Source organism: Argopecten irradians, chromosome 2, assembly GCF_041381155.1.
Source record: "Argopecten irradians isolate NY chromosome 2, Ai_NY, whole genome shotgun sequence".
Classification (NCBI taxonomy): domain Eukaryota; kingdom Metazoa; phylum Mollusca; class Bivalvia; order Pectinida; family Pectinidae; genus Argopecten; species Argopecten irradians.
Window position 1 is genome coordinate 64123213 of NC_091135.1, and position 15069 is coordinate 64138281.

General features: G+C 36.4%; 1 protein-coding gene across 6 annotated transcripts in view; it reads left to right on the forward strand.

The window, feature by feature from the left end:
- LOC138316208 (zinc finger homeobox protein 4-like) overlaps positions 1-15069 on the forward strand; it is a 325938-nt gene that overhangs the window by 280711 nt on the left and 30158 nt on the right. For 5 of the 6 annotated variants that reach the window (XM_069257789.1, XM_069257790.1, XM_069257792.1 and 2 more), the window contains one exon: positions 4521-7757. In XM_069257789.1, the coding sequence (XP_069113890.1) occupies positions 4571-7757 (3187 nt within the window). In that variant the 5' untranslated portion in view covers positions 4521-4570. Of the gene's footprint in view, positions 1-4310; positions 4432-4520; positions 7758-15069 lie in introns of those variants that run through there. The other variant, XM_069257794.1, reaches the window with a different exon arrangement.

Genomic DNA, 15069 nt, shown 5'->3' on the forward strand with positions numbered 1-15069 from the left:
GTGCTGAGCAGATATTGATATATATATATTGTAATTTGAAACTTAATAAAACGTTTAAATAAATTTAATTTACTTTAACTTAATTACCTGTGTCCGTATGTCTTCTAAAATCTTTGTTTGACACTACAAGATTAAACTTGAAATATTTAAACCCTCCAACATTGCATTGAAACTTAACAATCATCTGTTTTTAAAGTTAAGAACAAAGATCAAATTGATATGTTTGAAATATGATAGCAAATTAATTTTGATTTGCAAACGTGTTAATGACATGGACTTAAGTCACAATTTCTCTGTGGAAATTAAAAATTTGATAAAAAATATTTATTCCTTCCTTTAATTAATTTGGTTTTTTTCAGAAAAATTCTATCTTGCCTATAGAGATGTAAAACTGAAAAATTACTAATTGAAACTATTTGAATGAAATTGATAGAAAAATATTCCAAACTTTATTCTTATTTTAAAAGTCTAGTGGTAATTTAGAAAACTTCTATAGATTTATGTTAATGACTGCAGCTTAAATATTGACCTAAAATTGCTACTGTACATTAACGTCACATGCTTCTTTATGATAGACTTCTTTTATGATTTCTTTCTTTTTTTTTTCAATCAATGTTTATGATAAATAAGTGTTTTGGAGGCTGTAAGGAATTTTTTTATATTGGTGTAATTGTATGACAAAGGTGAATGCAGTCTATTTGATATAGTGTATTTCCTATACATGTATACACCTCAGAAACACCAACAGATGACAATAATATCACACTTACAAGATTGTACAAGTTTAACATCACCTAAAAAAGCCTAGCACTTAAATTGTACAAGTTTAACATCACCTAAAAAAGCCTAGCACTTAAATTGTACAAGTTTATCATCACCTAAAAAAGCCTAGCACTTAAATTGTACAAGTTTAACATCACCTAAAAAAAGCCTAGCACTTAAATTGTACAAGTTTAACATCACCTAAAAAAGCCTAGCACTTAAATTGTACAAGTTTAACATCACCTAAAAAAGCCTAGCACTTAAATTGTACAAGTTTAACATCACCTAAAAAAGTCTAGCACTTAAATTGTACAAGTTTAACATCACCTAAAAAAGCCTAGCACTAAAATTGATTGTAGTAATGTTACTGCAAAAATTATACCCAAGTGCAGGTGTGCTTTAAAATAGTGGATTAGTGAAGTCCTGACTGCGTTCTCAGGTAGGTGTGTGTAGTAATCAGCATCTGTCTTAATCAGGTGAAATAATGCAGATCTCAGGTAAGATAACGGGCCACCGATGTTTTAAGTCAATAACACATGCCATCCCAGGTACTGTATTTACAGGTCATATAATAAACCATTTTCTTTCGCAGCAAAACAAATTTGCGTGGATTAACTTTTATAGATTAAAAATTGCATAGAATTTTCTATCTATATTAATAACTTGGATAGCAAAATATTTGTATTTGTATTTACAGGTAAAATACTATTTCTCATTATAGCCATGGGAAAGTATCTGTAAGTACAGGTAAAATACCATATCTAATTGTAGACCAGGTATAAAATCTGTATCTTTTTTTTTACATGTACGGTACTATCACTTATTACAGGCATGGTAAAGTATCTGTTATTACAGGTAAAGTACTAATGCAAATAAATAAATATATGAATATCTAATTATCAACGATTTATAAGTAACGTTCTATATCCAACTACATATGCAATAGTACAGATCATCTAAATGTATTTATAGTAGGATAAAGGTTAGAAAATGTTTAAAAATTACAGATGAGACCCCACATTGACTGGTAAAAAACCACATGTAGAACTTACACAGGTGTGACATTATATCATAATTGCAGGTGAGAATATGCATATGCATTTGTAAAAATCGGATACAAATAGTTGTTATCTTAATCATGTGTCTGATCTGAGGACGACTGTACCACAAATTTGTCCTCCCTCGTTCTTGTGTTCCAATAAAAAAGTTGTGTTTGATCAGATATACAATATCTAGCTGCCTTGATATATTGTCTTCATTCTGTTTAGAGTGAATGTGGTGTACAAGATTCCTTCACTTCCCCAGCCCCTGTGTTTGCCCCTAATACCTGTATCATGTCCATGGGCGTAGTGGTACTTCAGAGTTGATGTCCCTGATCTTTACTAGGTTACCCCCTGATATCTCTAAAGGATCAAACTGTCTTCTGTATATCTACCTTCCTTCCATCTCCACCCCTTTTGTATGCCCCTAAATACAATTGTCCCTCTCCTAGTATAGATATGTATTAAGTGCCCTAGTACTTCTGATATAATTCCCCCTTTCCTAACTCCCCCTCGACATTATCCACCGCCCACCAAAATCTGTATAGGTACAAGTGGCCCCTTCATTACCTGCACTTTCCTGCAGTACAGGTTGATGAGCTATTTATGCAGATGAGGGCCTAGCTATCAAGGCCAGGTGAGAAGAGTGACAGGTAGCCTAGGGTCAGTGATGTGATCACCATCAGTATTGTGCGGTATGTCCACTGGGTCAGACCTATGGTACACAGGCCAAAACACCCTGGACATTCTGTAAACATGTGCTTCCCAATTTAACCAATCTGCACCTTCTGGACTGCAATTGTCCTCGACCCATATTCCTAGAGGCTAGAAGGGTGACTGTGGAAATGTGAGTAGAGTTGATACAGTTGTGTTTTATGTCTGGTGGCCGTCAATGGGCAGTGTGTCAGCCTCACACTGGCCAGGAGTATACTGTGTCAGGTCTAGTAGACGGATGTGGGTCGGGCCACATAGTCCTCATGTATTGATATTTATATATACACATGTATGTATAAGGTCATCGTCAAATCAAACTTGTCAATTATTGATGATTAATATTAACTTATTACACAATAAATATATGATGATGCTGCCTTGTGCACCAAAGGTGCGACATGTTGTAGATATTCTGTTGGAGATCTAAATATCTTTCTGGAAAGTAGATATATAAAAAAAAAAAAAAAAACAATTAGTAGTCATGATTAATTAAATGTAAAAATTGACTGTATATGCTGTGTGATGTTTGAGACTATGGCATACATCCACCCTGATTCAGCTATCCAGATTTACTCGGTCCACCTCATTCCATTTAATGTTGAAAACCTTTAATCAGCTCACATAACTAATTATACATACATGTTACCAATCTTTATTTCTCCTTAACTTCATCTATCTTTAACATCCGTACTGACGGATTTAAAAGTTGAAATACCAAATAGAAGTTAATGAAGCCGAGACACAAACTGTTGTTAGTTAGAATGACAAGGTTATAAATTACAGCCTCGGAGGTCATTATGTGGCCATCTATTAATTATGGCCAAGCTATATTTACAGTTTATGTACAAGATGTTGTGTCCTCTGCTGTCATTAAGGTCACCCATGACCAGTGTCCAGTCTAAGTCCACTTTAATGTCAGTTTCATCATATCTAACTACCACCAGGTTTGTAAATTTTACATATCAACCAAGTGTTTATATATGTACATTTACATTGTATATATATAAAAAAAAATATTTCATTGATTCAAAGCTCAAGTTTTAAATTAGTAAAACTGAATCTTGATGGTTAGGAAAGTTCATAAATAATTCAGGGGGAAATTTGTTGGAGATAAAATTTGATAAGTTTTGGTTGACTGAAAGTCCAGTTGTCCAGGCTATCTATAGGTGGTGACTATAAAGCTTGACCACTCACATTATTCTGGACACTGGATGGTCATTATATGGTCACCTATTAATTGTGTCCTGGTATCTTACACTTGACCGGTCCCAGGCTAACTATAGCTGACCTTTATTGACCAAATGAATTCACATAAAAGATGGCTGAGAGATTTTTCTTTGTCCCAGATAAATTAAGTCCGGAGGACCCATGTGAAATAAGTTTGTATTATGTTTAGGGGTGTTTAGCTGGAGTGACACCGTAGCGGTACACCGACCCAATATAATAATCATGATATATCAAAGCCTCCCTGAGTTGGAAGTATACATCTCACAGATCTGTCATAGTCAATACTTTCAATTAGGAGTTCATGAAAATTGTATCTGTTGCATGGTGTAATTATTGAATTTATTGTATCATTTTCTAACATCAGAGCTTTCACATTTTTCAGAAAAAAATTAGTTTCAGGACATAGATTTTTTACATGAAATTTTTGCAGGCACATCGTTATTGAATATTGTGATAATTATGCCTGAACACGTCGACCCTATGTATAATTACTGGTACTGTTCTAGCCTCACTACCTGTACAAAGGCAGATGGGCAATATGTATAGAAATCAGTGACTTTGCATTCATTCTCCTGTATATCACACTACAGTTAAATAATCCTGGCTAATTTGAAGGCAAAGTAACAAAGATGTCTGCTGTCAGCTAGCATACAGGAACATGTGATATATCCTCAGTTTAAGAAAAATTGTAATTAGGAATTTAGAAAAAAAAATTATTCTGTTTGATCTTAATCAAGTTTTTAAAAAAGATCTAGCAAATTTTTCTTGTCTTTTCAGATGAAAATATGACAGAATAGAGAAAAAGAAATGACGAGTAATGCAGCATTATGGACTTTGAGCCCTTAAGTCCTACCCCTGGGACCCAGCCCAGTCCTGATATGGCGCTCACTCTCACCTCGGCCCCTAATTCCTATGGGGGCAAGCTTTCTCCCATCACCAAGTACCACATAGAACAAGGATCCGAGTCAGGCAGACTCTTTAATTCCAAGAGCCTAGGTGAATCGGACACTACCAATCTGAGCTTAAAGTTCAAGTTGCCAGTTCCAGGGAATACTGAAACAACCAATGGTTCAGGTTCTGCAGAGTCTGGTATGGACTCCTCCGACTCGATATCCAGTGCTTCCCCGCCCGGAAAGGAGGAGGAGGATGAGGAAATGAATGAGGAAGAGGAGGAAAGCTTGGTGAAGGACGATGAGCCAGTGGACTGTGCAAACTGTGACAGTGGCTATCCTTCCTTACAATCATACATGGACCATAAATGTTCGGGGTCTGATCCAGCAACATTCAGGAGAAGACCGTCCCTAGAAAGAACAAACCTCACATCGAGTAACAATGTGGAGGATGACTTCAGTGATGGGGAGAGTTTTGATGGTAAAATTGTGTATAATTCAGATGGATCGGCTTATATAATTGAAGGTGGAGACTCTGATCTGAGTGATCTTGATTCCATTATAGACTTGCCACACCAAGAAGGTATTATCATTGATAGGAAAGGTAGTGATATTCACTCACAGGTCTCTGCTTTCCCCTATGTTGCTAATGCTTTCTTCGTTCCTAGAAATCCAGCTTCCGTGTTGAACAGTATTTATAGTGCTCCCTCCTCCCATCCCTACCCTCACCAGGCCCCAATGATGTTCAGTTATCGTGTGTATGATGTCCGTTCAGGAAAAACAAAGACAGAAGAGGCTGATAGTGATATGGACTGCAGTGCGACTGCTGATAGGATATCTACCTCAGAGGCAGGTAAGGGTTGGACCTCCGTGCCAACAAAACCTATTCTCATGTGTTTTATATGTAAACTGTCGTTCGGTTACGCAAAGTCTTTCACAGCGCATGCTGAAACAGAGCATTCAATGACACTTAACAGCGAAGAGGTGACAATCATGTCTCAGAAGAATTCATCCGCCATTATACAATGTGTGGGCAAGGAGAAAGAACCACTCATGTCATTTTTGGAGCCCAAACCTGGGAAGTCACTTACATCTAACGAAGTCCTATCCCCTTCTGCCAAACCTTCTTCACAAGAAATGGTGTCACCCACAAACATGTTATGTTCCAGCTACCCCGGTAGCCTGAAGGACACAACTTCTGTCAGTTTCGTGTACTCCAAGCCAAAGCTTTCAGACAACCTCATAGCTAACTCAAGTCCACTGATGATGCAGTTGAAATCAGAGAAATTACATGACCCTAGTACTCAGGGATTATCTGACCCTAAGAGGTCAGAGGTCACAGGGGGCAGTGCCAAGTCAGGGGTTAACCATGGTGCTATGCTGGACTGTGCTAGTGTTCATAGTCAAGGGACAAAATTTAACAACCTCAGTGAAACCTCAGGAAATTTGGATCATAGTGCGGGCTCAGAATTTGATCTTGAATCTTCGTCAGTGAAGGGCGTGTTGCCTCAAGGTGAGAACGTCTACCCGAACTCTAATAACCACAGACAAAGTCTAGGTACATCCTCTAGTGCTTCCTTTTCTGTGCCATCTCTTACCATGTCGTTGCCAATTGCAACAAGCCACCCATCCTCCTCAGTGTTCCTCGGGGTGTGTGAGGACCACCCACAGGGCCGTGCCCAGGGTGTCGAATGCCCCAAGTGCGACATGATTCTGAGCTCCTCTCAGTCACTCGGTGGTCACATGACCATGATGCATTCTCGTAACTCATGCAAGACACTCAAGTGTCCGAAGTGTAACTGGCATTACAAGTACCAGGAAACTCTGGAGATCCATATGAAAGAGAAACATCCCGATAATGACCAGCAGTGTATCTACTGCATGACGAACCAGTCACATCCTCGCCTCGCTCGTGGGGAGAGCTACTCATGTGGCTACAAACCTTATCGATGTGAGGTATGCAACTACAGCACAACCACCAAAGGAAACCTCAGCATTCACATGCAGTCGGACAAACATCTAAACAACGTACAAGAGCTGGCCAATGGAGGTGAAGTGAAAATGCCGCCTCAACAGCCTGTTCAAACCGAAACTGTTGTACAACAGATGAAGAAGAACAAACCCAAACCCACATGGAAATGTGATGTCTGTAACTACGAAACCAACGTGGCCAGGAATCTGCGGATTCACATGACGAGCGAGAAGCATACACATAACATGATGGTTCTTCAACAGAATATGAAACATATGCAACGAGACATGCAGATTCAACAGCTCAACCAATTGATGCTGTTGCAAAATGATCCTTCATTCCTAGCTGGCATGTCATCCCCTATGACATCACAAGGGAACATTCCCTTTGGCTATGACCAGGGTATGATGATGGCAAACATGCAAGGACCGTATGGTGAAATACCAATGGATCTCAGAAAGGAAAACGGGGGAATGGGTGTGGCATTTGACCCTCAAACCCCTGATGCAGCAAGAATGTACTCCTGCTGTGTTTGTAACTCATACGCAACTGACTCTCTCGAATCTCTTCATCAGCATTTACAACTGGACCGCACCAAGCAGCGTGAGCAAGAGAACATCAGTGTGTCACAGGGTACATACATGTGCAGTCTCTGTACCTACAAGACCAACCTGAAGGCCAACTTCCAGCTGCACTGCAAGACCGACAAGCATTTGCAGCGACTTCAGCTGGTCAACCACATCAAAGAGGGAGGAGCCAGTAATGAGTGGCGACTTAAATACCTCAATGTCAGTAACCCGGTACAGGTCCGCTGTAACTCTTGTGACTACTACACCAACAGTATTCATAAGCTGCAGATCCACACCGGTAATCCACGCCATGAAAGCAACGCACAACTCTTCGTACACCTCCAGATGTGTGAGACCAAACTCAACGCCAAGTCGAAATACTACTACTGTAGCCTGTGTAAATTTTCTACCCGCGCCAAACTCAACTTGATCCAGCACGTACGTTCACTCCGCCATCTGCGCAGTGAGGGCATCAAACAGATCCAAATGAAGGAGGATGGACAGGTGGACATAGACCCCGGCGAGATCTACATGGTCAAGGAGTATGATGAGGGAAAGGACAAGATTCTGTTTGATGATGAAGGTAGGTACATCCTCAAGTTATCACGTTTAATATAAGTCTTTCAAAATGCAGTTCTGAGATACCAAAACAATGTTGGTTACTGTTGATTAATCCCACCCTCTGATGATTGCGAGGATATATTTTTATTTGACTTTTTCAACGTCACAATCCCCAGAGATGGGACAAATTGTACTTGGCCGACATTGTTTTAGTATCCCGAAACCCCTGTATTGTGTGTCAACCCAATAAAGTCCCAGAGCCCAGTTTTATCAGCATTCTTTAAATTAGGAAAATTCTTTAAAATTCGATTTGCCATAGGCAAGTTAACGAAGGTATGATTCCTTATTTTCTTTAATTGTTTTCCTAAAACATTTCAAACTAAGAAATTAGATTATTGAATGTTTATGAAACTGGAGCCAGAACACAAAGAAAAATTAGAAAATGTGGAAGGGTACTCAAATGGTATTCCTCTGAGTTCCTCATTAAATGCCACAAACTGTCCATTCCTTTTATTATAAAACTTCCAGATATTATTTCAGTAACTGATTTACACAAAATATTGTCATTGTCTAAAATGTTGGAGTTGTGCTTATAGGGGTGAGTGTGTTAGAATTCTTGCATGTTTATAAATTTTTGTACCAGCTTTACTTTGTTAAATTAATTCCGTTTTGATATAACATATCTTTAATTAAAAGAAGGTGAAATTTACAGGCTTCAAGATGTTTCTAAAGCAGTCTGTATGGTTTGGACAGCTGTTGTCCACTGATTTTGGTTATTTGTGTTTATTGTGTATTGTAGTATTGTTTTTAGTGTGCAAATAGTTATTCAAGATAAATGCAAGATAGGGAAAGAAAAAAATAAGTAAACATTTAATTTCAACCGGTTTCCAAGATCAATACATTTTTCTTGTCTGGAATTGGTTACTTTTTGTTCCACACACAATTTTTGTATTCATTGAATTTATTTATTTATTAGTTACATGTATGCATGTATCTAGATAAATCTTGATGATTTTTTTTTTTATTTACATGCAGGTTATAATTTTAAAATCTAAAAATTTGTACATCATTTAAGTTGCATGGAAAGTATACAAACTGCCAATATTTTGAATATTTAACTATAAAAAAATATAATTAACTTCATTAAATTTCCTCTCTAGGATAGATCAGATTGTGTAAAGCAGGGGCAGATAATCCACTATTCAGCCAGGAATAATTATTAACAAGTCTAAGAGGAGATAATCTGATATTAGAAGTCAGTTAAAAAAATGAATTTTAGTCAAGTTTTTATAGAAATACTTTTTCTTGAAAATTTTCAATTCATTAAAATGTAACACTGCAATTACAAATTACTGAAAGGTTTTCTATAGTTTACTCTTAAGCTTAATAGAAAAGTGAATAAAAAGAAATTGATGTTTTAAAACAAACAAACAAACAAACAAACAAAATTAACTGTTTTCACGACTTGACATTTTTTTATCCTCATAGACTTCATTTTAATGGAGGTGGTGGTAGTTTTGATATGTAGAGATTTTAATTGAGGTGGTGGTAGTTTTGAGATAACTATATTATGCTGAACACAGAAAGGTTCCAAAATTGAGTTTGTTCAAAAAAGCAGGTAAGTAATGTAATGGCTTAGTTGAATTATTGTAATTGTAAATTTAGATGTAATCGTGATAGCTTTGTAGTATTTAATTATGAATTGTCGTCTATTCTATACCATCCAGGTTTATTCAGCTAAATGGGCAAATCTCTAATCAATGGAATAAAACAATATAGATGGAAGTTTTCTGTACGGCTTCGTTCTACCATAAATAATTGCACTGGTTGCTATAACAACCATGGAGAAAATGAAAATATTACAGAAAGAGAAGACTAATTATTTCCAAAACCATCTACTCTTCTGATTTTGCAAATGCCCTAAAAAATCCATTAATTTTTTTTTTCGTGCAATGGACAGTGCAATATTTCCTTTGTCGGCAAATATTTTGATGAGAATGCACGTCACGGAAGGGAAAAGCAGTCAGCGTGAATTACATATCTGCATAGTTTCTCGTACATTTGTTTGTGTAATTACAGATCTACTCCATCTGGCGAGTTGTGTACATCTTTAGACAAAATACATAATTAACTTCAGAGCTTTAAAATTGACCATGTACTTCATATGGCAGTTAAAGTCTGTACAGTAAGGTTTTGTTTAACGAAAAGTAATTACGTCAATTTCTTATTCATTCAAATACTAAGCTGTTATTTTGTAAGGCGTTCTTTAAGAGTATGTCTTAATAAGTTAATTCTATTTTGGTCATAGTGGCTATTCATTAACCACTGTAGTGGTAGGAGGAATAATAGCAAGATTATTAATGAGAGACCTATTGGTTTAAACATCGACAATTTGTAATAAAATATAATAATATATGGTCCAACCATTGGCCTAGTTTTCTCACGAAGAGAAAGGCTGTTTGTTTTGTATGGTACAATACTTTATTTTAAGGGATCAAATAAGTTATTTAAGTGTAAAAGAAATGTTTGATTTTAATCAGCATGGAATATTTATTTGGGCCGGCGTTTTGTTTGAACATTGTAATGATGCTAGTTCCTGTCCTCTTGGAGGAGTACTCATTAGTAAATGGTCAGATCTTTTGAACCATTCTTCAGTAGTGTAATGTAAGTAAATATGTCGCCTGAATTGTAAAGACAAAGAATGGCTTTATACGAGCCAGCTAGAACAATGCCCTCAAGGTATACCAAGGCTGGTCTGTTTAAGATCACTATACAAATACGAAAGACTAAGATGTTTTAAGGAACAAAAGTCGGTTGATTGGCAAACAGGGTAAACAAAAGCGAGAATAAATTTTTGTTGGCGTTCCTAGCTGCCTGAATAGGTCTGCGTTATTTACTTTAGGTCTCAGCCCATTGTTTGGCTGGCTCTAACAAATTTCTTAAATCAATTTGAAATCTCAAGTAGCCTCATTATTAAAAGGAGTTTTATCGGTGCTCAGGAGTGGAAAGGATATCCCTTCATAAAGAAAGAGAAAACTACGGTCGCTCTAGGTAACCATTATAATTCAGCTTTGTTTAAATGTTCTGTCCCCTCTGTGGAAAAGGAGGGGAGAAGTTTCCACTTTTTATCTATTCATATTCTAATATTTGGCTTTCGTTGTTGATAGCGCATTTATGAGTTTGATTGTAATGAATGGGATAGACCACATGACTCATGGGCCATTCTACAGGCCGACTTTAGCATGCTTTTATAGACAAATGTATATACATAACAAAGATGAGGCAAATTACATATGAACGAGTTGTTTCACACCGGGGAACTAGAGCGGGTTAAGTTTTAAGGAGGTGTTGAGGAGATCAGATCGAGAATAGGGAGAAAGCAAATGGCGATTGGTTTGATTATTAGTGTTACGTAGAGTGAGAGGCTTCTAATCTTATGTATGACCTCCCGGCTACCACAGCATTCAGCAATTGTGTAGTGTTGTGGAGGAATGACTGACTATAGGCCTAGTATAGGCAGTGGGTTGTTGTGTGGTATATGTCTGATTGTCATTACCACCGATAAAGAAAAATTAAAATAGCGAAAGTTGTGATGTGTCTGTGTCGGTAATGAGTGGAACAAGTAGTCGTCGCGACCAGTGGGCGAAGGAGCAGGATGACAGGAACGTTATCTTCTGCCTCACTGACGGGTAAGCTTATATCACAATCACTCTTTATTGTAGGTTTTTTAATGGCAGATATTGAGTTTAAGCTAAACGGACTTCCTTCATGTTCAATGATTCGCTTGGCTTGTGATACATCTACCATAACAGTGAAAGTACCAAGCTGTATATAGGTAATACATTTATTTACAGTTTGTATACACACTACAAAAGTGATAACAGTACTTTTTTATTTTACTAATTTCTGTTACACACAGGCACCTACCATTTTCTGCCGGCTGTTGTGGGTTTTCAGTGAAGGCGGTAGATTAATATCTGATATAAGCGATATATAGATGTTGGATTGCACTTGTAGACGGTATGTGTGTGTGCTGACTTGTGTCCACACACACACACACTGATAGCTAAAAAAGATGTGGCACACAGTGGCAGAGCCTGTGACTGCTAGCTTTACACTGTACTAGAACGGGCTTCATCTCGATGCTGTGGCACCCACACAAGTCGAAATGATGATTTCTCTGTCTCGCCTGTAGCCACTGTGTGCCCTCAAAAAAAGGCGACAGCAGACAGACGCTCATCTCCAATACATGATGAGGGTGACGGCAGACTTGTCAATCACTACCTGTTGTTCTCACCTCATTGATTTATTGGGCCGTCTGCTTCTTCCATATTTATTTTCCCTTGTTTTAATATCCTGCTGAGTCTGCAAAAACTAATGTTTTTTAACAAAATTCATGTTTATAGCCAAACTAAAATACATATGTATTGTGGATATGACCTTTGAGCTGCTATGGACATCATGTAGACACAGAATGTGGGTATATACCTCGCCCCGACCTGCTTCCATCACCACTGTCTTATCAGCCATATTGATCTACTGATCAGTGAACGCTTTGCCTAGCACTACGGGCATGTATGTAATGCATTAATAAACCCATACATAGGAATTTAGATGGAAATTATAAACACATACATATATTGTCTGCTGCCTGTCTCTAACACTTTTTGGGGGGCTTGGCTGGTTTTAATGAGGGCAAAGGAATTGATAAAAATTCAATATGACATTTTCATTTTGTTTTATCCATTCCGCACCAGACAAAGCAAATTAAATGTATGAAATTGAGATGCTACAAAATAGACATGATAAACAAGTCTGAATTGAAACAATGGTTTAGAATTATGATTACTTATACAATAGTTACATTGTGTAATGACTTTTTACAAAAGATGGAAGCAGAAAAATCCATACAAAAGAAGGAATGAGAAACAATCCATACACATTGAATGAGTTTTTAACAGAATTATACAAAAAAAATGATCATTGGTGATTAGTGCGACTGTTTGTTTCACAGCTGAAATTACATTGTACTTTTTATCACTATAAAAAGACAGGGGAATTATGGGTAATCATTTTCATTCCTGATGTTATTGAATTATTGATACTGGAATAAAACGTCAACACCCAGAGTTTGACACCACCAGTTGTAATTAAACGATTCAAATTAGAACCCACTCAGAGGCCAATTAACCACGAATTCACCAAATGTACTTGCTAGTGCAGACCAGTAAATTCTAGTTTGATTGCATTTTAATGAGAAGCAAGAACAGATGATAATTTGCAGGACCCATAAATTACATCTAATTCAGGACGGTAATTAATTCCAGATCCCAAATTTTCGTTACCATGGTGATTGGTCACCTGGTATGCCTTTGTTGTTGTATTTCCTTTCCATCTTTCCTGCCTTCAAAAGGACATACTGACCTTTAGAATGACCTTGTATTTCTAAAGTACAAAATTCCTCCAGAGAAAATTCTCCTTCTACAATTTTTTAGGACAGTTTTCAAGAATTTTATTACTGCAATAAGATAAAATTTTGGAGTTTATCAAGCATAAGAATTCCTCTTTGGATAACATTTCAGAAAAATTTAAAACTTTTAGATTCCTTAAAAGTAGCATCCATTGTAATTACTCATGAATAGTTTCACTATACAAGTGATTTATAAAGTTATTTTAACTCAAATTTTTGGATTTTCACACTCACTGCATGGTCTTTTACCAAAGTATGGTTTCTTAGGGTATTGAAGATTTTTTTGAGGAAAATTTGAAAAAAAAACCTATTTTAACTGTGTCATATATTTTAAAACATACTCCTGAGTGACTCCTTATTTTTGATAAATTCCATTAAGTGAGATTGGCAATCAGTATGTTAGTTAAGGCTGAAGACTATTAAAGTTAGGAATTCCCTAACTTAAGGAATGTTTGTGAAATAAGGTCTATATAAATTAAATGTAGCACATGTTCATTCTAGTTTGTGGTATACGCTTGTGATTAAAAACTCATTGCCAGGTCACTATCATTATAATCAGTGAACTCTGTTCTTTTGTGGCAGCAGCTATTCCAGGAGATTTGGGCAGACTAAATCATCTTTAGTGTTTTCACATATCAGGATATCTCTGTCCAACTCTGTCCATATATATATCCATCATGTTGATGTTTGTCAACACAAGAGCCATCATAAACCTTCCCTCCATTTTGAATCACCAACAAAATTGTTATATAGATCTTTTAGAGGTGAATTAATAATTTTGATATGTAAAGAAACATTTTATAAACACTTATATTTCTACAGGATCCATCAGCGTTAAAACACTTCTGATCGTTCAGATTTTGTGAAAAAGAAAACATATGGATGGTTTGACCACATGACTGGAATCTGGTTTAAACACGCTGTCTGCTAAATAGGTGTCGATTATCAAACAAGAAACACCAAACATACTATTTATAGGACAGAGAAAATTATTTCACTCGTTTGATTAACGTATGAAATGTTGAGTAGAAGGGTTTACTGATAAACAACTCTTGTTTCATTTCTAAAGAAACTAAGGATTGTCCGCTACGTAATTGTCCGTAATAAGATCTTCCTTTTCTCTGTTTTTTATACCTTTACTTATTCCTAATTAGAACTGCTTCTGTGATGGACACTTTAATGAACATTTATAATTAGACCACCAGTTTTCTTTAGGCCTGTACAATAATGACTGATTATGTCAGAACAACTATATACACTGCCAGTAATTATATACTGGGAAATTGTCAAAGTTTTATTTTCAATGAGAGCACAATACAAATTTCTATCGTCCAGATCAGAATTTAAACCTTCAAGGATGTCTGTTTAGGAAACTTAAACGATAGACTTGTCTAGATTTTCAAAATTAATTACTTTTTAAAGTTCCCTGTGGTGTTAAAAGTGTACCCTGCTGTTGGACTGGAACCAGAATAGTTGTCTGTTCTCCAAATAGTAATTGTAATTTGTTAAATGGTATGAATAGCCCCCTTTATTTTGTTTGAGAATGTAAATATGATCAGAGCCAAAGTCATTATCAGGGCGACACTACTTTAATAATCAATGATAAATTTCATGAACCGCATTGTTCGATGGGTGTCAGTCTGTTTAGGACAATATAAAAGTTTTATTAAATGAAATTAAGAAAGACTACAAAAAACTTGCTAGATTCTTTGATAAAACCATACAACTCTATGATGACTGGAGATTCTTATCAAAACCTTCAAATTTCTATAGAAAATTGTGAATTTAGGCTACAAAATTTGTTTTGCATAAAACCCCTATGCATACAATTGGCTGTTTTACCACTGTTCTAGGCGAAAGACCT